The 24,745-nt window shown below is 42.1% G+C and overlaps 1 protein-coding gene across 4 annotated transcripts in view; it reads right to left on the bottom strand.

Annotated features, from left to right (window-relative positions):
* The window catches only part of SAFB (scaffold attachment factor B), a 49,209-nt gene that overhangs the window by 16,696 nt on the left and 7,768 nt on the right, over positions 1-24,745 (bottom strand). For all 4 annotated transcript variants that reach the window (XM_066344817.1, XM_066344818.1, XM_066344819.1 and 1 more), the window contains exons 3-9: positions 10,241-10,305; positions 9,955-10,158; positions 8,635-8,697; positions 4,752-4,779; positions 3,301-3,811; positions 2,829-2,878; positions 892-986 (exon numbers count right to left, since the gene is read on the bottom strand). In XM_066344817.1, coding sequence (XP_066200914.1) covers positions 892-986; positions 2,829-2,878; positions 3,301-3,811; positions 4,752-4,779; positions 8,635-8,697; positions 9,955-10,158; positions 10,241-10,305 — 1,016 coding nt within the window. The remainder of the gene's footprint in view (positions 1-891; positions 987-2,828; positions 2,879-3,300; positions 3,812-4,751; positions 4,780-8,634; positions 8,698-9,954; positions 10,159-10,240; positions 10,306-24,745) is intronic.

The following is a 24,745-nucleotide window of genomic DNA, read 5'->3' as shown; positions in this document are numbered from 1 at the left end:
TCTCACTTTGGTTTGCCCCAAAAGCTGACTGTAAGAGACAAGGAACCCTAGATGCAGTTTATTTGGGAGCTAAGTTCAGGAGGTACAAGGAAAAAGGGGAGAGGGTGAGACAGAGATGGGAAGAAAGCCAACACAGGTGCCCTAACAAACAAGCAATTGTAGTGAGAACCCTGTGGGCAGGCTGGTGCATGCCCATTTGTTCTTCACTACTGCATCCAAGGGTCAATGAGGGAGTGGGGGACAGAAGGGCAGGTGCTGCAGAGAGGAGGTAGCCATAGCTACCCTGGCTATGAGTAAAAGCAGGCAATGAGTGAGGGCCACAGGCACGGCACCCATAGCTCTGCTACAGCTGCACAAACCATCTTCACGAGGCAGCAAATGAGTGCCTGCAGGTGTAGAGATGTTGTTCCCATAGGTGAGGCAACATGCTCCAGGCCATACAACTGTGAGTGGTGGCAGAGCTGGAACTGGCTGCTCGTCCAAAGGCAAAGGCCCTGTACGTGCACAGCCTTCACTTGTGCTCTCCTGTAGTTACCACAGGCTCACAGAAGTGCTGAGCACCTCCATGCTCTCAGCTACAATCCCTGCAGCCAGCTCTTCCTGGGTTTATGTCTCAGAGCCATAAAAACGGATTCCAGAAGTCCTATAAAGTCTAAGTAATGGCTCAGGGGGCAAAGGAGGACAAGAAATACAAAGTAGATGGGGACTCTGGGAGCTTTCACAGATCTGTGACCTCTACCCATGGAGGGGTAGATGACCCTGAAAAGGCCATGAGCAGTGCTCAAAGAACAGCAAGGTATCAAAGTGGTCACTAAGGGAATAATCATCTGCAAATAAAGGCTACTGTATGTTGGCTTACAGACATCTTCTCCAGAAAACCATTGGTCTTACCTTTCCATATTTGCTGAAAAGATTCTTTAAATCTGTAGCTCTGGTGGTAGAAGAAAGTCCACTAACCCAGAAATTTCTGCCACAGCTGCTACGACCTATTTAAGAAAAAAAGGTTCTTGTCAAAAATACAATTCATACAATAGCAGGAGTTTCCTCTATTTTTTATTTTAGTGAGAGGAGGGGAGGCAGAGACAGACTCCCGCATGTGCCCCGACCAGGATCCAACTGGCAAACCCACTAGGGCAGGCATCCCCAAACTACGGCCCGCGGGCTGCATGCAACCCCCTGAGGCCATTTATCCGGGCCCCCACTGCACTTCCGGAAGGGGCACCTCTTTCATTGGTGGTCAGTGAGAGGAGCACTGTATGTGGCGGCCCTCTAGCGGTCTAAGGGACAGTGAACTGGCCCCCTGTGTAAAAAGTTTGGGGACCCCTGCACTAAGGGGTGATGCTCAGCCCATCTGAGGCTGTTTGACCTGAAGCCATTTTTTAGCGCCTGAGGTGGAGGCCATGGAGCCATCCTCAGCACCCAGGGCCAACTTGCTCCAATTGAGCCATGGCTGCGGGAGAGGAGGAGGAGAAAAGACACACACACACACACACACACGAAGGGGAGAGATGCAAAAGCAGATGGTGGTTTCTCCTGTGTGCTCTGACCAGGAATTGAACCCGGGACAACCACATGCTGGGCTGACACTCTACCGCTGAGCCAAATGGCTAGGGCCCACAATATCAGGAGTCTTAAAGATTAATGTCATTCCAAACCACACATGTTCCCCTCTTTTCCAAGATGCCAGCAGCCCTTAAAGCCTGCTATCCTCACGTAACTGCAGGACTGTCACACTAGGCCCAACAGTTCAGCAGCAATGTCACATAAAACGTGAGCTGAGATGTTAGGAACATGGGAAATTCTCTCAAAAGTTACCAAACGGCATCATGCAACACAGTGAGGTAGCATTTGAGGAAAGAAACCTGACATTCGTATCAAACCACTTTGGGGCTTTTTTCTGGTGGTAGAGCTTTGCACCCACCCCCAAATTTTGTTCTATTTAGAACAGTGATTATGAATAAATCAAGATCAGTGAAATTCCTTCTCAAATGAGAAAAGAAATGAGTCTGACCAGGCAGTGAAGGTAGTGGATGTGGATACAGCATTGCCCTGGGATGCAGAGGACCCAGGTTTGAAACCCCGAGGTCACCGGCTTGAGCACAGGCACATCTGGCTTGAGCGTGAATCATAGACATAATCCTATGGTGCTGGCTTGAGCAAGGGGTCACTGGCTTGACTGAAGCCCCCCAGTCAAGGCATGTATAAGAAAGCAATCAATGAACAACTAAGGTGCCGCAATGAAGAATTTGATGTTTCTCATCTCTCTCCCTTCCTGTCTGTCTCTGCCCCCACTCTTTATTTTATTTTTTTATTTATTCATTTTTTAGAAAGGAGGGGGGGAGAGAGAGAGGAGAGAGAGAAGGGGGGAGGAGCAGGAAGCATCAATTCCCATATGTGCCTTGACCAGGCAAGCCCAGGGTTTTGAACCGGCGACCTCAGCATTTCCAGGTCGACGCTTTACCCACTGCGTCACCACAGGTCAGGCCACTCTTTATTTTTTTAAAAAGGAAATGATAATAAAGAACTAAGGTGCTGATAAAGCTGAAATATCAGGTAACCCAAAGATCTCTGACATCAGAAACATTTTTCCATTTCCAAAGCACCCTCATGAAAGCAAATGTTGGTATCCCATCAGTAAATCAACCCTGAGGAAAAGGCCTGCTCTGCACAACCAAGACCTGCAGAGTGAAGGCCAGGAGTGAATATAGGCCTCATGAAAGATAAACATAGACATCTGGGTGAGAAATCCACTATGCAAAAAACCAGACTCAAACACCCCACCACTGCAGGGGCCACACACACTGCAAAGGACTGTCATAGAGACCTACCCTTGTCCTCTTTAGAAAGCCGTTTTGTATCAGAGTCATCTTCGACATAACTAGAGAGAAAAAATAATGTCACTCCAAGAAGGAAAAAACAGAGAGGAAACAAACTAAAAATTATAAAATACGTGCTGAGGTTGCATACCTACCCGAAATTTAGTTCTGAAAAAATGATACCCCGACAAACATGTATTGGAAATCTGACCTAACCATAAGATTTCAGACCCACAGGAGTTAATTAATTCTGCTGGGCTAAAGATAATTAGGAAGGATTAAAGAAAACAACCATGACAGGTTGAGAAAAGAAAAAAGATTATGTAATCACTTTAAAATAAACAGAGAAATAAAACGTTCTTTAGAGGTAAACTACAATTTCATCAGTCTGGCTGGCCAATTGCAGAAAAAACAGCTTATATGTGTCATTAAACGACCAATGAAAAGGAGATAGCGTCTGGTCTAAAACTGAGAAAAAACAAACCTCATTTTCTGATCAGCGCCCTCACTGGCTGAGGACTCTTTAGGAGCCGGAGGGACTTCATTACAAGCTTCAAAAGCAAACTTCTTCACGTCTTCTTTGCTATCTCTGGGGTCTGGGCTTGAGGCTTCCCGGGGTGCTTCCACGACCTCCTCGCTAGAGGCTTCTGCGCACTCTGAGGCTTTACTACTCTGCTCAACTGGCTCCTCTAGCCCTACAGGCTCACAGTCCGTCCTCTCGTCACCGCCTGTCTGCTCCACGGGCTCCCTTTTCACTACCGCTAACAGGGTGTCTGCCTTGCTCCACTGAGCTTGTGCTGTTGACTCGCTGGCCAAATCTAAATCACCCTCCTCCGGATGGCCGCTGCCAAAAAGGTCCTCTTCCTCCGCAAGCTTTCTGTCTGGCCCCACGCTACTTGTATCCTGTGCAAATGGCTGCTCCAGCTCGGAACCTTCTTCTTTTACTGGCTCAGATTTACAAGTTTCCCCCAAAATGTCGAGTATTTTCTCATTTTCTACGGATTTAACAGGAATAGAATGGCACAAGGTTTAATTACCAGGGAAATAAAGCAATCACAAATGTGGAACTGGCACGGCTGCCACACTAACATGAAGAGAACCGCTAGCTACACAGAGATTGGAAAACCCACGGGTACACATGTTACACTAGTTACACTACCTGCACTCCAACCGACTGCTCGAGTAAGCTGCTATGATACATGGAAGAGAAAAGCATCCCAGAGATTTAACCCTCAAAACCTTCTGGGTGATTCTTGACAGTCTTCATTCTGTCGTCGTTTATAAATGACTCTTCCAAATTTAGCTTCCAAAGTCCAAGTTGCTTAACTGAATGTATCACCATTCACTGAACAGCTCAATTTCCAAATTTCTTTGAATTTCTTTTAATAGAACAGTCCAACATGAAAACCAGAATCTCTTCCATCGGTGCTCTGAGATATTTGAAGTCCAGAAAGTGAATAGTGTTTGTTTGGAATTCTCATGAAGAAACTCTTTCCTCTTCTGGAATCCAGTATGTCTCAATGTTTTAAAATTTATCTCCCTACCTCTACCTACACTGCCTGAATTAAAAACCACAAAGTTAAGGTACTGCCCAATATCACAAGATCTGTTTTGTGGAATATAGCAGTATTAGCTCTTCAAAGGCATGCAAACTTTTTCTACATATGTTTAAGTGCCATTTATATTTAAAAAGTAATGAGATTGGGTCATCTCACCAGTACATTTTAAAAATTAGAAGTTAGCCACTTTCACAGATCTGGTGATATGGCTGGGTTTCCAATCTCTATGGATCCTGGTATGTTCTGGATCGTAAACCTTTAGAACAATGTATACTACAGTAAGGTAACTTTTTAAAATTTAAGAATTCAAATTAGAGAAGGTGGAAAACTAGAATGGTTCTAAACCCCCACTGGTAAATTTTTCAATGAACAGTACCTGGCTCCAAGGATGGCTCTTCAATTTCCTACAAAAACAAAACAAAACAAAAACAAAACAAAACAAAACAAAAAAACAGAAATAAGATTGTGCCAGATGGACAAAACCTACAGTTTATAACAAAACTACAATAACTAAAGGGAAAATTTAAAAACATAGATTAGAAAACTCATAAATACAGCAGGCAGAGAACTTCCTCATGAAGAAAAAGAGCTCAAAGAGCTGGCACTCCAGCTCCTTCCTCTGGGCTCCTAGCCCCATATTTCAGACTACTCCAGGGGCCTGGTACCTGGTTTCCAGTTTTTGCTGTGTTTCCCCAGTGCCCGGCAACATTATACTTTTCATGAACTGATCACATGCTTGTCTGTCCCCTAGATTAAACTCTTATAATGTTTCATTAAATGCAAAGAGAGCACCATTTTCATTTTTCTTTTAGTGTTGAACAGAACGCCTGATTCATATCAAACAATCAGGTTTTCACTTAATTAATGTAGCATTACTTTTAAACCTTCACAAGACCATGGGCAAATAGGCTCAGGTGGTTGGAACCTGTTCCTGTTTCACATGGTTGTACCATCCCAGCCCCAGGGTCACCTGAGAGTGCTCCAGGGTTACATACTCCTCCTCCTATAATCGAGGTCCTCACTGGGTTGCTCTAATTCCTAAGTATCTCTCTAACCCTTTCCAGGAAACCTACCAATTCAGACCATTGCTATCCCTTACCTACTGTAGCCTCTGGTTTACTATTTCCATCCCCAAAGTGTTCTGTACTTTGCCACCATGGTGAGCAAATGCCCCTCCGTGGACTAAAGTCTCTAGCAATGGCCCCTCACACCACCTCCCTACCCACCCCACCAAGTACTATACCTATAGGTAAGAGGCCATTTGCTTGTAGAAAGGCTTCCCTGAATGGCTTCAGAGACTGCCCCATTAATGAACAGCCTTTCTCTCAATATGTAGCCCCCGGCCTCTACTCTATACCAGGTACATTATCCTGGAATTCTAGCCAATACTGATGAGTACACCTTATATATACATACATGTTAATCATCAGACAGTTCGAACCGGTTGGAACTATTAGCATCATTTTCATTTCAGATTAGGAGACTAGCACAGAGTGGGTGGCAAACTTGCTCAAGGACACACAGCAGGTAGAGACAAGTTCTGAGCAAAGGCTGTGTTACAGGGAGTCTGAATCAGTCAGGCTTCTTCTGAGTGCTCTGTTTATGTGTGTACTTCACGTGTGTATGACAGCCTCCATGCAGATGTAGTCCAGCCTTTCTTTTCACTCATGTCTGACACATTGCAGGTAGTTAATGTATATGCCTTAAATGGATGTGGATGGTCTATATACCTTCCACTAGGGACTGACCCACCATTCTAGGAAGACCTAGGAAGTTGTTCTCTTTCCCCAAAGTTTCATTTAAATGTAATCAATATATTTTTAATATGTACCCCACTATGGGAAGGAAAACTCTATGACTGAAACAAAGGATCACTCTAGTACCTGACCAGGCGGTGGCGCAGTGGATAGAGCGCCAGACTGGGATGCGGAAGGATCCAGGTTTGAGACCCCGAGGTTACCAGCTTGAGCGCGGGCTCATCTGGTTTGAGCAAAAGCTCACCAGCTTGGACCCAAGGTCGCTGGCTTGAGCAAGGGGACACTTGGTCTGCTGAAGGCCCGTGGTCAAGGCACATATGAGAAAGCAATCAATGAACAACTAAGGTGTCGCCACAAAAAACTGATGATTGATGCTTCTCATCTCTCTCTGTTCCTGTCTACCTGTCCCTATCGATCCCTCTCTCTGACTCTCTCTGTCTCTGTTTAAAAAAAAAAAGGATAACTCTAGGCATAATAATTCAATTTTTTCTAGACAAATAAATATAGCAGTCCTGGTCGGTTTGCTCAGTGGTAGAGCCCACTGTGTTGATGTCCCAGGTTTGACTCCTGGTCAGGGCAGCCATCTGCTTTTCTACCTCCCCTTCCCCTCTCTTCTGTTCTCAGAGCCAGGTTCCATTAGAGCAAGTTGGCCCTAGGCCCTGAGGATGGTTCCATGGCCTCGCCTCAGGCACCAAAATAACTCACTTGCTGAAGAACGGAGTAATGCCCCAGATGGGCAGAGCATTGCTTGATAGGTGGCTGGCCGGATGAATTCTGGTCAGGGCGAATGAAAGAATGTCTTTCTGCTTCCCCACTTCTCAGTTAAAAAAAATATAAATTAATGTACCCCTTTTTGTCTCTGGGAGGGGCTATATGCTTTCCATTTCAACTTGCAAGCTCCTTTCTTTTCAGAGGGAGAAACGGATTATGTCTCTTCACAGTTGGGAGAGACATCAACCCTAAACTGAGCTGTGTTCTAACAAGTTTTTTTCTTTCTGAGCCTGGGGTTCTGGCTTGCTAGTTACAACCAACCTTGCCCTGCCTGGCAGAAGCAAATGTTGACCATGTCTGCAAGGTAATTTCTAATTAAACAATATAGGTGACATTAAAAAACAATAAAAAAGAAATCACCACCTGACTGGTGGTGGGGCAGTGGATAGAGCACTGACCTGGGATGCTGAGGTCCAAGTTTCAAAACCCCAAGGTCGCCAGCTTGAGTGCAGCCACATGGGCTTTAGCCCAAGATCACTGGCTTGACCCCGGTCAAGGCATGTACGAGAAGCAATCAGTGAACAACTAAAGTGCCACAGCTAAGAGGCGTTGCTTCTCATCTCTCTCCTTGCCTGTCTCTCTCTTTCAAAAAGGAAGAAAAAAATAAAAAATCACCAACTGGCATAAGCTGACTATATTTTCATTTCCTCACAAAACTTTTCATTAAAAATTATACAGGCCCTGGCCGCTTGGCTCAGTGGTAGAGCATCGGCCTGGCGTTCAGGAGTCCCAGATTCGACTCTCGGCCAGGGCACTCAGGAGAAGCACCCATCTGCTTCTCCACCCCTCCCACTCTCCTTCCTCTCTGTCTCTCTCTTCCCCTCCCGCAGCCGAGGCTCCATTGGAGCAAAGTTGGCCCGGGCACTGAGGATGGCTCTGTGGCCTCTGCTTTGCAACAGAGTGATGCCCCAGATGGGCAGAGCATCGCCCCCTGGTGGGCATGCCTGGTGGATCCCGGTCGGGTGCATGCAGGAGTCTGAGTGCCTCCCTGTTTCCAACTTCAGAAAAATACAAAAGAAAAAAAAAAAAAGTTTTAAATAAAAATAAATTATACAGCTACCCAAGGAAGTTTATTCCAACAACAGTTTACATCTATGTAGTCTGGCAGAAATATTACAAGGAAACTCAAGATTACGTAAATCATACCTAAAAGTCCACATCTCATTTGTTCTCACCTAAGATTTAATATTTATGCAGAGAGCAACAAAACAGCCAAGATGGTACAATCATAAAAGAAACCTGTGAATTTTCCATAAGGAAAACTTCCCAAAACCAAACCAGCAGCCCTGGAATCCACCTGTCCCAGCTGTGATGTCTGTGCTCTGCTTGTCCTATGCTCTACATCCTAATCTAAACCCCATCAATCTCCTAGGTGGGGGTATCCCCCCCTTGCTGTCTCATCTAACAGTTTTTCTGTGGAGGATGCCTTCCATAATGGGTCCTAGTCTGGGAGCCTTTCCCTCAGTGATCAAATCAAGAATTTCCCCAAATATGCCCCCTCAACTGCAGGGAAGCCACAGTAACTTGGGGGTGGTAAGATTGTAAGTCCTTTGCAATAACAATGATGTATTTATGGAAAGAGGAGCCAAACCCCCTCTATAGATGCTGACAAAGTAGGCAATGCTGACAAATTTTGCAATGACTTTTACTTGAAAGTGCTACACAATATCTGCAGTGGTTTCCAGAAACTAACCTTTGATGCTAAAATTACTGAGGCATATAACAACTTACCTGTAATATAGTGAAGTCAGATGATGAAGTATCTAAATTGTTTATAGTTTCTCTGTCCTCTAGCTGTAAAATAAACAAAAAAGACAGTTTATTACATCAATAAGGTAACATAAAGGTACAATGAAAAATAAAAGCCATGAGGTCCTAGCCAGCTGGTTCAGTGGACAGAACAATGGCCTGGCATATAAATGTCCCAGATTCAATTCCCAGTCAGGGCACACAAGAGAAGCGTCCACCTGCTTTTCCTCCCCTCTCTCTCCCCCTTTTCTCCTCCTGCAGTCAGTGGCTCAACTGGTTGAGCGTCGGTCCCAGGCATTGAGGATAGCTTGGTTTGTCTGAGCATATCAGCCTCAGGTGCTAAAACAGCTTGGTTGGTCCAAGCCCCAGCCCCAGTCTGGATGGATCGTGGTTGGGGTGCATGTGGGAGTCTATCTCCCTTCCCTCGCGTGTTTAAAAAAAAAGTTTAATAGCCACGAACCACTTATGACAAAATTCTAAACATAGTGCAGGAATCAAAATAGCAATACAGTATGATTCTGTGATTCTACTGGGAGTGTTGTAGATTGGAATATGGGGTTTGGGGACTATTCCAGAAACAATGTCCAGCATCACACTTTGGAGTGGATTCTTGGACTTTGGTGGCCACCTCCACTTCCCCAGGCTTGTATGCTAATGATTCTGGGACTGCTGCCCCTGAGGTACCTACTGCACTGAATGAAATGGCATCTCTGAGAACCCTGCTAGCAACATTATCAAATTCCAAATCGAGTATGGGGACAGGAGTACAGGACTGGCAAAGCCTAGGATATCCACTGCCTTTTCTGTATACCAAGCAAATTTATCCTAATAAAAGTAAACCTAATAAATTAAAGGCACCAAGACAACACAGTATATGAGTTAAGTACACAAACTTTGGAATTAGCCTGGTCTCAATTCCTGTTCTCCTGTGATCCTGGAAATATTTTCTTACCTCTAATTTCCTCAAATGGAAAATGGGCACAAGAGCATCTACGGTATATGCCATACTTTTGATAAAAACAGTATTAAAAAACATAATGCCTAATGCCTGGGAGACTGGTCTTGAACAACATCCTGTAACATTTAATGCTACGTTACACAAATGGTTAGCATATACTCTTGTACCTCACAAGACATCACTTCTCAGCAAAGCAATCACCTGAATTTTATGTTTAAACAGGTCACTCATTATCCTACAGAACTAGCACTGAAAGAACTTATTCTAAGTACAAAACTCATTTATTAAGATACTTGAAGAATTGATACATTCAGGGTACATTCTAGAGACTGCTGAGTACCTACAGCATGTTCTTGAAGCTGCTCAGGAATCTCTTTCATTTCTCCCTCTAGCTCTCTAGAATCAGACAGGGACTCTGGGAGATTTTCAGCATCATCGTCTTCCACACAATCTGCAACACTCCCATTATCGATTTCTGCTTCATCTAAAACACTGATATCCATCATGTCAATATCCTGCAAGTTCTCCAAACTGGTTTCAACATCCTCCTGTGACATAACAAAACACAACTATCAATGGACTGCCATTGGTCCAGCATCTAGCAAAATTCACTGGCAAGGTTACACATACCTGTCCATCCCCAGAATTTTCCTCTAGTCCATTATCTTCCACACCTTCTTCTTCTGGTTTACGTCCTGAAGAGATAATTGTCAACAGCATGAGCTCAACAATTACATTTTACAGAACTGCATTTTACAGAAGCAATAAACTTTACTTTTATAGGCCCTCAGAACTACAGAAGTGGCCACCTGATATACCGTGGCACTTCCAAACTGAGGAATACTGTGTAATCCAGGAATGGTAAGGCCATTCTAAACAAGCTCCTCTCCCACTCAAGCAGAAGATGTTCTGTTCTTATCCAGTGGCTGTGGAAGTACAAGAGTTGGAAATAGGTTCTTAGTAAGGTGAAGGCAGACCAAACCTTTTTCATGTCTAGCTTTCTTACATAGTAAGTTTGGTTATAGGGAGAAGGGTATCTCATACAAACAAGCTGCTTTTTACATAAGGAGCATAAAGTATGTTTTCCCACAGAAACAATGACATAAAGCAAAACATAAACAAGCAAAGAGAAAATAAAAGCCACTCATAACTACCACTTAGCCCTCATGTTATCACATACTAACATATATTTTATGTATATACATGTGCTATGCTTATAAAAATGGTAATGTACTGTCGTTCTATAATCTTTTCATTTAATATGTTGTGAATATATATATTTTTTACAAATATATATATTTTTAATGTTTTCTTTTTTATTGATTTTTAGAGAGAGAGGAAGGGAGGAGAGGAGAACATCCATCTGTTCCCATATGTGCCCTGATTGGAGACCGGCAACCTCTATGCTTCAGGATTATGCTCTAAACAACTGAGCTAATCAGCCAGGGCATGAATATATTTTCATATTCTTTAATAGCTTTGCATCAAGATACCATCATTGATCTAACACCTATGTTTGGAAATTTAAAAAAAATGCTTATAAAGTAAACATTCTGGTGATATTTTTTTACCTACAGGCAATTACTCTTTTAGAACATGTTTCTAGAAATAGCACCTCCAGGACAAAGAGTATGTAAATTTTTAAGGCTTATTTTAAAAGGGGGAGGGGGGAAGCCCTGGCCTGATAGTTCGGTTGGTTAGAGCATCGTCCAAATTGCAAAGGATGCAGATTTGATCTCCAGTCAGGGCACATACAGCAACAGACCAATGTTTCTGTTTCTTTTTCCCCCCTTCCTTTCTCTAAAATCAATAAATAAAACTAAAAACAAAAAACATTACACATTATAATATCTCAGAGGAAGATTATTTCAATTCATACACTTCTATCAACAGTATGAATAAAATGCTACAATCTTTCTGAATCTTTGTTAAAACCAGCCATTTTTCTTTACCCCTGCTGATCTGCTAGGCAAAAAGGAATTGTACTTGTTTTAACCTGAATTTACTGATTATTGCTTACACTGAAATTCTGTTGTTCCATCATTAGTAGTTTTATAAAACTCTCATTTATATCCTTTCCCCACTTACAAACTTCTGTTCCATTTCTCATTTTATATTTGCACATCATCTACACAACACATATTTTCTCCAAATTCTTCACCTTTTAATCTTATTTATGAGTTTTAGATAAATTTCATTTTGATGTAGACAGTTATTAAACAGTTTTCATGTATAAATGGGTTTTCTTAACTTCATGTTTAATAAAACCCTTCTTTATACTAAGACTAAAGAGATACTCCCCTGTATTTAGTTCTTTGCAGGTTTTCAATTTAATACATGACTGTTTTGTGTAGAGTGAGACTTTTCCAAATAGCTACCCCATCTAGAAACTGATTTTCCTATACCATTTACTAATCTCCCGACCCCGATTTGAAATGTTGGTCCTACCAACATTGGTCATTATCATATTTATGATAATTGGTCATTATCATATTTTTATATATGCTAGGACTAAAGTTTCTAGTCTTTTCCACTGATCTTTTTGCTCCAGTTATAATTCTTCAATTTTTAAAAATCAGTTTCCAGAGAGCCTGACCTGTGATGGCGCAGTGGATAAAACATCGACCTGGAACGCTGAGGTCGCCGGTTCGAAACCCTGGGCTTGCCCGGTCAAGGCACATATGGGAGTTGATGCTTCCTGCTCCTCCCTCCCCCTTCTCTCTCTCTCTCTCTCTCTCTCATTCTATTTCCTCTCTAAAAATTAATAAAAGAAAAATAAAAAAATAAATCAGTTTCCAGAGATTAGTAATTTAAGATTAAGAAAAAAATAAACATTTATTAAGCTACACACATATTTTAGGCTTGCATTCACTTTTTAGACAACTTGGGTGTAGCACTTTAAAAACTGAGGAAACCATTTCCCTTAACTCCCGTTATCCAATGTCACACTTTTTCCTTTCTAATAGATATTTGAGTTTATAACATTCATAATCTGTTCTGGAGCCAACAGTTCACAGCAGGTGGAATTACTGGCACTGTCATCCCAACAGCAGTGTATATGTGGTCATTTAAAATGAGTAAAATAGAAACATGCAAATGATAATAGAAATGACAGAGCTGAAGCAAAATAGAAATTACTCAGTATGACAAAAATAAAAAAATTCATTGTAAATATAAAATTTTTGGTTTCCAAGTAGGCTCGCTAAGAACTGAGTGACTATTTTCTTAATTTTTACTTTTCTATTACAGTTGACATTCCATATGATATTAGCTTCACGTGTACCTGACTGACAATTTTCAATGTGAATGAAGAATAAAATCATACATATGGAATATACAAAATATACTATGGAGACCATGTCTCTCAAAAGCAAAGCGTAGTATATAGTACAGCAGTGTGTCACAGAGCTACTGTCAGAGAAGCAGCTTTCTATAGCTCTTTATCAGGAAGGTGGCGCTCAGCTTCTGGAAGGACGTGGGAAGGGACCCTGATCTGCCTGCCACACAACCTCAGGAAAACTCACTTCCTGCAAGGCCTTTTTCCTAGTGTGAAAATCAATTTAAGCCTACTGTTTCAATATAAAAGAACCAGACATTAATTCACCTATATTTAATAATTAAGCTTTTATGTAAGTTATACAAAATACGCAACATTCAGAGCAAAATAAAATAAAATACACAAAAGACAAAAAAAATAAAACCCAACCCCAAATCTAATAATTTACACCATAATGGAGGCTTTAAAAATACAATCCTCTCTCAGGGATAAGAATTTTCTTGTAACATGTTCCCTGATTTTTATTTAGGAACATAGGAGATTATCACACTAATACTAGAATTCAATACACATGTACAAATAAGACTTGGTGGCCTGACCTGTGGTGGCATGGTGGATATAGTGTTGACCTGTAACGCTGAGGTTGCTGGTTTGAAGGCCCGGGCTTGCCTGTTCAAGGCACATATGGGAGCTGATGTTTTCTGCTCCCCCCCTCTTCTCTCTCTCTTCCCCCTCTAAAATGAATAAATCAAATCTTAAAAAAAAAAAAGAAAAAAATAGACTTGGTGGCTGGCTTAGAACCTGTTACCCATTTATGATATATTTCATTGGGATGACATTGGTTAATAAAATTATATAGATTTCAGTTGTACAATTCTATACATCATCTGTATTATATTATGTGTTCACCACCCCAAGTCAAGTTTCCTTTTATTTTATGATAGTCTTACAGCAAAACATGCTTTGGGCTTTAAAGTATATTAGGCCCTCAACCCAGCAGTCTTTGCACATAAACTAGGAAGATGTACCAGCAGCATTCCCCAGCTTTACTAGATTTGATAAAGTACCATCATCTGGAATATATACACTGGTTATTGTCCAATTCTATTTTTTTTAATTGAGAAGAGGGGAGGCAGAGAGATAAGACTCCCACATGAGTCCCCTACCAGTCAATGCTCTGCCCAACTGGGGCAACCAAGCGATCTTTAGTGCCTGAGGAAGAGGCTCCAGGCAGCCACCTTCAGCAATCAGAGCCATTCTCAGTGACTGGGGCCAACTTGCTCAAACCAATTGGACAATGGCTGTGGGAGGTGAAAAGAGGGGAAAAGAGAGAGATGGAGAAGGGGGAGAGGGACGGGTGGAGAAGCAGGTGGCCGCTTCTCCTGTGTGCCCTGACTGGGAATAGAACCCGGGACCATCCACACACTATGCTGACACTCCATCACTGAGCCAACCAGCCAGGGCCCAATTCTAATCTAATTATGAAAAAAATTCTGACTAGGTTACCACCCTTTGTACCATATTTCTCCCTTTTGCAAGAAAAGCAGCAGAATTTCATCAGCAAAATCAGGACTATTCTCACCACCCCCACCCCCACCCTGTTTTGAGAGAGAGAGAGAGAGATAGGGAGGGAGGGAGATGAGAAGAATCAACTTGTAGTTGTCACTTTAGTTGATCACTGATTGCTTCTCACAAATGCCTTGTTGAAGAAGGGGGCCTTCAAGCTGAGCCGGTGACCCTTGCTCAAGCCAGCAACCTTGGGACCATGTTAATGATCCCACGCTCAAGCCAGCAACCAAACAATTTTGAACCTGGGACCAAGTCAATGCTCTATCCACTGTACCACCACAGTCAGGCAGGGGTATCCATTCTTATGACCAACTATTCTTCTGAACAGCAACACAGGCACACTGCAACCCAAATCTCTTCCAGGGGAGAGCTCTCTGGGTAGGACATGACTGGAAATGTCAAGAGAACATGTGGAACGTTTAGTTTTCATATAGAAAACATATCCCCCCACTAAGATGCTTCTTAGCAATCACTATTTGGGAAAATACATCCTACCTTCCAAAGATGAAAAAAAAAAAGTTTAAATCAATTCCAAATTAAGGTGAATAAAAAATATTACTCCCTGGCAAAAAATATGGCCTCATCCCACTTCCACTAGGACTCCCCCACAGCATCTGCATGGCGTGGGCAGGCCACTGTTTATTTTTATCTAACTACACAAACACAGTTACACAACTATACAAATACACTCATTAAAAGTCAGCCCTGGCCAGTTGGCTCAGTGGTAGAAGGTCGGCCTGGTGTGTGGATATCCTGGGTTCAATTCTCAGTCAGGGCACACAGCAGAAGCAACCATCTACTTCTCCACCCCTCCATCCCCTTTGCCCCCCCTCCCCACGCAGCCATGGTCCCAGGCACTAAGGATGGCTCAATGGAGCCTCCACCTCAGGTACTAAAAATAGCTCAGTTGCAAGCATGGCCCCAGATGGGCAAAGCATCAGTCACAGACCACGTTTGCCAAGTGGATCCCGGTTAGGGTGCATGCAAGAGTCTGTCTCTCTATCTTTCCCTCCTCTTACTTGGAAAAAATAATAATAAAATTAAAAAGTCATTCTCCTTAAAAGACACGAAAAAAGCTAGTCTCCCTTCTCCTCACTGTACTCAAATAACCATTGTTATCAAGCTTGGTGGGCCTTCAAAACATTTTCTTGGGCCTTTATATATGTACATTACATAAACGGAAATAAACTTGTTATATCATACAATCATATTGTACATATGCTTGCTGTGTCACGCTTTTGTAATGCAGTAACAGGCCCTGGTATCTTTTTTGCACTATACATTGATCTGCCACATTTTATTCCAACCTGTGGATACCCCCAACAAGAGGCTTTATTAGTTTACCATCTCCAACAACTGACCATTTCCTCATACCCTTGCCAATGTGAGATTCTAGGAACGATATAAATCAGTGTTTTTCAATGTATGATCTTTAATCTTCACACAACAACTGGGTGGTTAACTTTTTTAATTTAATTTTTTAATTTTTTTTTTGTAGCAGAGACAGAGAGAGTCAGAGAGAGAGACAGATAGAGACAGACAGGCAGGAACAAAGAGGGATGAGAAACATCAATTCTTCGTTGATTTCTCATACGTGCCTTGACTGGGGGGGCTACCGCAGAACGAGTAACCCCTTGCTCGAGCCAGCGACCTTAGGCTCAAGCTGGTGAGCCTTGCTCAAACCAGATGAGCCCGTGCTCAAACTGGTGACCTCGTGGTCTCAATCCTGGGTCCTCCACATCCCAGTTCGACGCTCTATCCACTGTGCCAGCACCTGGTCAGGCAGAGTGGTTAACTCTTTTGTGAACCAGCATGAAATTTCTAGTGAACCAGCACTGGTCCATGGGGCTATGGTTGGAAACCACTGGTGTAAATTTTTGACAGTGTGACAGGCAAAAATGGTATCTCATTATTTTTGTTTTCCTTCAATTGCTATGAGGGAATCTTTTGGTTTATAAGTTATGTTTGTTTCCTTTATTTGTGACCTGCCCATCCACAGTCTCTACTCTTTGTCATATGGATCACTCTATTTTCCTTAGTGATTTGTAGAAATATTTAATGCTTTCTGGATATTTATAGGCTGCAATACTTTCTCCCAGTCTGATGTGTGTCTTATTTGTGGTGTCTTTATTGGAAAGCTTAAATATTTTACATAGCAAAACTTAATTTTTCTTTCTTTTTAGATTTTATTTATTCATTTTTAGAGAGGGGGGGTGAGAGAGAGAGAGAGAGAGAGAGAGAGAGAAAGGGAAGGAGCAGGAAGCATCAACTCCCATAAGTGCCTTGACCAGGCAAGCCCAGGGTTTTGAACCAGCGACCTCAGCATTCTAGCTTCATGCTTTATCCACTGCGCCACCACCGATCAGGCCAAACTTATTTTTCTTTTTTTTTTTTGTATTTTTCTGAAGCTAGAAACGGGGAGAGACAGTCAGACAGACTCCCGCATGCACCTGACTGGGATCCACCCGGCATGCCCACCAGGGGGCGATGCTCTGCCCCTCCGGGGCGTCGCTCTGCCGCAACCAGAGCCACTCTAGCACCTGGGGCAGAGGCCAAGGAGCCATCCCCAGCGCCCGGGCCATCTTTGCTCCAATGGTGCCTCGGCTGCGGGAGGGGAAGAGAGAGACAGAGGAAGGAGAGGGGGAGGGGTGGAGAATCAGATGGGCGCTTCTCCTGTGTGCCCTGGCTGGGAATCGAACCCGGGACTTCTGTATGCCAGGCCGACGCTCTACCACTGAGCCAACCGGCCAGGGCCTTATTTTTCTTTTTTGAAGGAGGTAGGAATAGTTTGCCCCACCATCAGATAGCCAACTGTTCCATTATCATTATTGAAAAATTGTCAGTGTTACCTTTAAAACAAACATATCGTCAAAATTTTCCACCATTCCAATAGCCTACTACTAAAATTAGAACAAGTCTGCACCTGCACCACCAGTTTTTCAAAATTTTAATTATTCTTGGGCATTTTCATTTCAAATTTTAAAAATAAATTCCAAAGTTTCTTTTTAGGTTACTTTTAGGGGAAATTGACAACTCTTTGATATGAAGTCATTATATCTAGGAAAACTTCCTCAAAATTAGTCATGTCACTGATCTTGAATAATTCCTTTTAGTTCCATTTACTATTTAAAATTTTCTTTTTTTTAATTTTAATGAGAAGAGGAGAGGCAAAGACAGACTCCCACATGCACCCCGACTGGGATCCACCAGGCAATCCCACTAGGGGGCAATGCTCTGCCCCTCTGGGGCCCTTGCTCTGCGGCAACTGGAGCCATTTTTTAGCTCCTGAGGCAGAGGCGATGGAGTCATTCTCAGTTCCCGAGTCCAATGGAGCCATGGCAACAGTAGGATAGGAGGGGGGGAGGGAGGGGCGGAGAGGGGAGAGAGAGAGAGAGAGAAAGAAGAGGGAGAGGGGTGGAAAAGCAGAAGGGCGCTTCTTCTGTGTGCCCTGGCAGGGAATTAAACCTGGAACATCCACATGCCGGGCCAATGATCTACCATCGAACCAAACGACCAGGGCCCATTTACTGTTTCCTCTTGTACCAGAAAGAATTGCTCAAATAATGATATGGACGTGTCAAAAAGACAGGGGGAAACAAAAAAGACGGGGATGCTGGCCAAATAGCTTAGTTGGTTAGAGCATCATCCTGATGTGCAGAGGTTGCCAGTTTAATCCCTGATCAAGGCACACATGTTTCTGTCTCACTCCCTTTCTTTTCTCTCTAAAACCAATCAATAAATTTAAAAAATAAGGACAGGGGGGTCCTTATTGGACTCTCAATGGGACAATTTGAACTTAAAAATAAATAGTAATCATAGAATCTTATAACCTATTTGAACAAAATAAGAATATCTAAGTTCCTACTGACAAATGGGGAAACGGCAAACTATCCCGTATGGTACAAAACCAACTAACAGATGGAGAAAAAATAATAAATTTAGAAAAACTACAGGGACCCTGGCCGGTTGGCTCGGTGGATAGAGCATCAGCCTAGCATGCAGGTGTCCCAGGTTTGATACCCTGTCAGGTCACACATGAGAAGTGACCATCTGCTTCTCCCCCTTGTCTCTCTCTTCCTCTCTCGCAGCCACTGGCTCGACTGGTTCGAGCATTGGCCCCTAGGCGCTGAGGATACCTTGGTTGATTCAAGTATTGGCTCCAGACTGGGGATGCCGAGTGAATCCCAGTCAGAGCACATGCAGAAGTCTGTCTATCTATCTCTCCACCTCAAGAAAAGGAAGGGAGGGAGGAGGGAAAGAAAGAAAAAGAAAGAGAAAAGAGAAGGAATGAAAGAAATTAGAAAGGAAAGGAAGAAAAGAAGAAAAGGGAGAGAGGGAGGAAGATGAAAAAGAGAGAAAGAAAGAGAAGAAAGGAAAAGAAGGAAGGAAAGAAGGAAAGAAAGGAAGGAAAGAAAGGGAGGGAGGGTGGGAAGGAAGGAAGGAAGACTAACTGACTACTAGATAAGAATCAGTGGTAAAACTAGTGGAGGATGAACAGGATGTTTACCTAAGTCTCAAAGTATTGTCCCTGTAGATATAATTAAAAGGATAAGACAGTTCACTTTCAGGTGGAGAAATCTGACCAATACCACTTTAAGTCAGTTACTTAAATGGACTGCATGTGCCTCTGGAAAGGATACAGTGAGAATACTTCCCCTGGTATTGCTGACAAGTGTATAATCTGAACTTAATCATAAGAACAGGCTTCAAAATAAGTGGTCTATACACTTCAAAAACGGCAATGTCATAAATACAATACCTTAGAAACTATTCCATATTAGAGGAAACCGAAGAAGACGTGACAAATGAATGCAGTATATGATCCCAGATTTTCCTTCTTGCACTATGAACTTTACTGCAAAAAATGTCTAAATCAAATAAGATCTAAGCTTAGATAATACCATATCAATACTAATTTCTTGATTTTGATAGCTAATGCTATACAATGTCCTTGTTTCTAGGAAATACTGTAGTATTTAAGGCAAAGGGGCACATGGTTGCAACTTATTCTTAAATAGTTCAGGAAAACATATACATACATAAACAAAAGCCTCAGTAGCACAGGCACAGCAAACATGCTGTTGGGCAGATAAAATATATTATGCTCACTTTGTTAAAGATGGCGCTGCCCACATGGAAGCCATAGCCCAGGTGATATTAACGTGTATTGGGGGCAGGCTGTAGGCAAGGAGGATCCTTGTAGCCTGGGGCTTGGTTTTGGGACTAAGCCTTTCCCACCCTTTTTGATGTGGGGTGGTGCAATCCAATTATGCCTCAGATAAGTGACTTTGTATTAGAGACTTCCCTATTTTGTATATTGGATTAGTTTTGATTTCTACACTATAAAATGGGGACAGACCGGGAGCTTGCTCTCTCTTAGTTCTTGAGATTAACATTAGAGGAGAGAGCAGAGGCCATGTGGAGGAGGCCAGGAGAAGCAGCCAAAATGGCGGAGTGTTAAGTGAGAAGCCAGTTTGTGCAGAGTTTGTGCAGGGAGAAGGAAGGAAATAGGGAACAGAGGTGAGTAAGTCTGGTGATCTAGAAACCTTTGATTCTAGGAAACTTGGATAAGTCAGTAGCTTTGTGAGCACTGAATGAGTGGGTTTTGAAGCTCAGTGTGTGTTTTTATTTGCCTGCCAGGTGCAAGCTAGAATTAAAGATGATGGCCCACCAGCTTTTGACTCTATTGATTCTTTGCCGACTGTCCGAATCCAATGCGAACCTGCATAGGCAAGACGGCTGTGATGATGACCGTGGTCCTGGCTTTACACATGCTTAAAAAGCAAACATACTGACTTTGTTTTTCAAGTTAAATTTACTAATAATTGTTTTTAAGACTCTGCTAAACAAATTACTGCTGTAAAACTACTTTAGAGAAATGATGAGATTACTTGAGATATGTTTTCAAAGATTCTACTCAAAATAATCAGTATGGCCTGACCAGGTAGTGGCGCAGTGGACAGAGCACTGGCCTGGGACCCAGGGGACCCAGGTTCAAAACTCCGAGGTAGTGTTGTAAGGTACCAAAAGCTACAGAATTAATATTGATATTTTAGGAAGTTTAAAGAACATTTTACTAGTTTGGGCAGGTGTGCAGAAAGATTTTATAAGGGTGATTTCTATGCTTGTGTGATTAGCATAAGACCAAGATGGCATTGTGTTGTAAATGCAGAAAAGGAAGGAGACTTGGATTCCCTGACCTTCCCCCATTGGGGGAAGGGTCAGTGGCTAGCCAGGTGTAGGGAGCAAAGAATTAAATCTTTTCTTTGGCTGACAGATCATTTACAGGCATTTGCTCCAATGGGAACCACCCCTCCCCTCCTGAAAGCATGTAATTAATGTATGTATCTCTAAACAAAAAGTATAAACTTATGCCGTGATGTCAGGTTTTCTCCCCTCCCATGTGTGATTAGGAGTATATAAACAGCCCCTGAACTGTTTTTGGGGTCTGCACAATTTGGATCTGTTGCCCTGTGTCAGCCATATGCGGCTGGCATATTTAATAAATTTCCTTTAATAAAACTTTTCAAAAACTTATTTGGACTACATGCCTCTACAAACACCCGCAGATTTGTGGATTTAGCTACTTTACAACAGAAGCTGGCTTGAGCACCAGATCGTGAACATGACCCCATGGTCACTGGCTTGAGCCCAAGGTCACTGACTTGAGCAAGGGGTCACTGGCTCAGCTGTAGTGCCCCCCTCCACCGCAAGTCATATATGAGAAAGCAATCAATGAACTAAGGTGTCACAATGAAGAAGTGATGCTTCTCATCTCTCTCCCTTCCTGTCTGTCCCTATCTTCTTTTTCTGTCTCTGTTGCTTAAAAAAAAAAAATCAGTGTTGGGCAGATAAAATATATTATGCTCACTTTGTTAAAGATGGCGCTGCCCACATGGAAGCAGTTGCCCAGGTGATGTTAATGTGTGTTGGGGGCGGGCTGTGGGCAGGCAGGATCCTTGTAGCCTGGGGCTTGGTTTTAGGACTAAACCTTTCCCACCCTTTTTGATGTGGGGTGGTGAAATCCCATCATGTCTCTGATAAGTGACTTTTGTATTAGAGACTTCCCTATTTTGTATATTGGATTAAAGGTTTTGATTTCTGCACTATAAAATGGGGGCAGAATGGGAGCTTGCTCTCTCAGTTCCTGAGATTAGCATTAGAGAGCAGAGAGCAGAGAAAGGCCACATGGAGGAGGCCTGGAGAAGCAGCCAAGATGGCAGAGTGCTGAAGGAAAAGCCAGTTTGGGCAGAGTTTGTACAGGGAGAAGGAAGGAGATGGGGAACAGAGGTGAGTAAGTCTGGTGAGCTAGAAACCTTTGATTCTAGGAAACTCTGATAAATCAGTAGCTTTCTGAGCACTGAATGTGAGTGGGTTTTGGAGCCCAGCGTGTGTTGTACCTGCCCGCCAGGTGCAAGCTAGGATTAAAGTTGATGGCCTACCAGTTTTTGGCTCCACTGTTTCTTTACCGACTGTCCGAATCCAAGGCGAACCTGCATGGGCCAGGCTGCTGTGATGGTGGCCTTGGCCACTGGCTTTACAATCAGTATGTTGATTTCAAACCATTTTGAGTTCATTCATCAAATGGGTTAGAACTCAATTTTCAGTTAAAATCTAGACACAATCTGATACTGAAAATAATTCATTAGAAGTATAAACTTACCATACCAAGTATCAAAATGTACGATAAAGTTCTAGATAGAACTAATTACAGAGCAAAGAAACCAGACACAAAAGTGATTATAGTAAATGGTTCTGTTTTACATGATGTTCCAGAATAAGCAAACGAACACATGTTGACAATCACAATTGGGGAGTGGGCTGGGAAAGGGCAAGAGGAATCTTACAGAAATATAGAAATTTTCTGTTTTTTGATCTCTACCTACCTCACAACATATGTGAAAATTAATTTCAAGTGAATTAAAGATCCAAATGTAAAAGTAAAACCATGATTATTACTCTACAATGTAGAATATTTTCTGTATTTTAAAGTGGGGCGAAGGGCCTTTTAAAATACAACATAAAATCTAGAAAACATAGGTTGACAGAACTGCCTATATTAATGATTAAAACTTTAATGACCAAAACACAACAAACAAGGTAAGTTAAATGACAGACTGAGGAAAAAATAAATTGCAACATTTTAGAGATAGAACTTAAATCGACAAAACAACTCAGTACAAAAATGGGCCAAGGGCATGAAAAGGCAATCAGGAAAATGCAGAAGGCCAATTATCAAAAACTGTCTAAAAAAAAAAACCTGTCTAATTAGTAAAGTGCAAATGAAAACTTTACCTATGAAAAAATGCAAATAAATACAATAAAAGGCCATCCTTCTATATAAAAGGTAGTATTTAAAAACACAACATTCAGTGTTAAGTGAGTTCCTCTCACACTGTTGGGTGAGAGTGTGAGCAGACCAGCATGTTGGAATAGCTATTAGAAAATGTACATATCCTTTGACCGCAGAATTCTACAAAGACGTTTCGGATTCACGGCACACTGAAAATTGGAAATGTTGAGTGAAAACTAGAAAATAATTTCAACAGTTTAGTACCATGGAGACTGAAGAGCTAAACTGTGGTACATCAGACGAAGTATTATTATTAAGCTATTAAAAAACATGAGATCTTTTACTTGTAGAATTATGGAAAGATGCCCTTAACACAGTGGTTCTCAAAGTTTTTGAAGTTGGGGCACATTTAAAATCCTACAAATAATTGTAGGCACACTATATACAAATTTCTGAGAAATATGTTATAATAAATAAGTCAAATATTAAAGATCTTTAATATTTGTCTTTAATTACCATGCTCTTATGGTAATTAAACAAAATAAATATGACAAAATTAAATTTATTCTGACATTAAAAACATTTTTGTGCCTGACCAGATGGTGGCGCAGAAGATAGAGCGTCGGATTGGGATGCTGAAGGACCCAGGTTCGAGACCCCGGGGTTGCCAGCTTGAGCGCGGGCTCATCTGGTTTGAGCAAAAAAAAAACCTCACTAGCATGGAACCAAGGTCACTGGCTCGAGCAGGGGGTTACTCAGTCTGCTGAAAGCCCACGGTCATGGCACATATGAGAAAGCAATCAACGAACAACTATGGTGTCGCAACGAAAAACTGATGATTGATGCTTCTCATCTCTCTCCGTTCCTGTCTGTCTGTCCCTATCTATCCCTCTAACTGACTCTCTCTGTCCGTATAAAAAAAATAATAATAATTAAAAATTAAAAACGTTTTTGTGCCTGACAAGGCTGTGGCGCAGTGGATAAAGTGTCGGACTGGGATGCAGAGGACTCAGGTTTGAGACCCTGAGGTCACCAACTTGAGTGCGGGCTTATCTGGCTTGAGCAAAAAAAAAAAAAAAAAAGAAGCTAATCAGCTTGGACCCAAAGTCGCTGGCTTGATCAAAGGGTTACTGGGTCTGCTGAAGGCCCGAGGTCAAGGCACATATAAAAAAGCAATCAAAGAATAACTAAGGTGTCGCAAGAAAAAACTAATTACTGATGCTTCTCATCTCTCTCCGTTCCTGTCTGTCTCCCTATCTATCCCTCTCTCTGTCCCTGTATAAAAACAAACAAAAAAAAGATTTTGTTACATTTTTTGAGTTATGCTTTTTAGAATTTATAAAAAAGAGGGGTTAAAAAATAAAAACGACTAAAACGTTATCTTTTTATAAATATAGATACATTCTTAGTAAGATTTAGTAAATTTGGCAGGTCTCAGCGCGAATGTTTTAAGTTTTTTCATTCTTGTGTTTATGAAAAACAAATAATATAATGATGTATTAATAATATAATAATGATATGTTAACAAAAAACAGTATTTCCGTAATGAAATGGTGTAATAAAGTAACTATATTTTTATATCTGGGCACATGCTGCAAACAAGAGCAGTTAGTAATTCCAGGTCCCAAGTGGGAATGGTTAAGAATTAAAAAAATACGAGGAATTAAGAAAATACGGGGTCAGGAGGGCCCTATAATTGCTGCTGGCAAGGACAAAGCCGCCCACAAACCACATCATGCTTTATTTATAGGGCAAAGTGAGTCCATTAGCAAATCAATGGTCTCTGATCACGTTTCCAAGGCAACCAAGAATTTTACCAAGAGCAGAAAACCCCGACCATACATACCATCTTAAGTTTACACCAAAGGATGGAAGAAACTTGCCTCCAGTTTTTCCAGGGAACATGGGGGATAGTGTAAACCAGGGGTCCCCAAACTTTTTACACGGGGCCAGTTCACTGTCCCTCAGACCGTTGGAGGGCCGCCACATACAGTGC

The sequence above is a fragment of the Saccopteryx leptura genome, chromosome 1, assembly GCF_036850995.1.
Source record: "Saccopteryx leptura isolate mSacLep1 chromosome 1, mSacLep1_pri_phased_curated, whole genome shotgun sequence".
NCBI lineage: Eukaryota > Metazoa > Chordata > Mammalia > Chiroptera > Emballonuridae > Saccopteryx > Saccopteryx leptura.
Note: the sequence above shows the minus strand (reverse complement) of the source record. Positions and strands in the feature narration are given on the sequence as shown.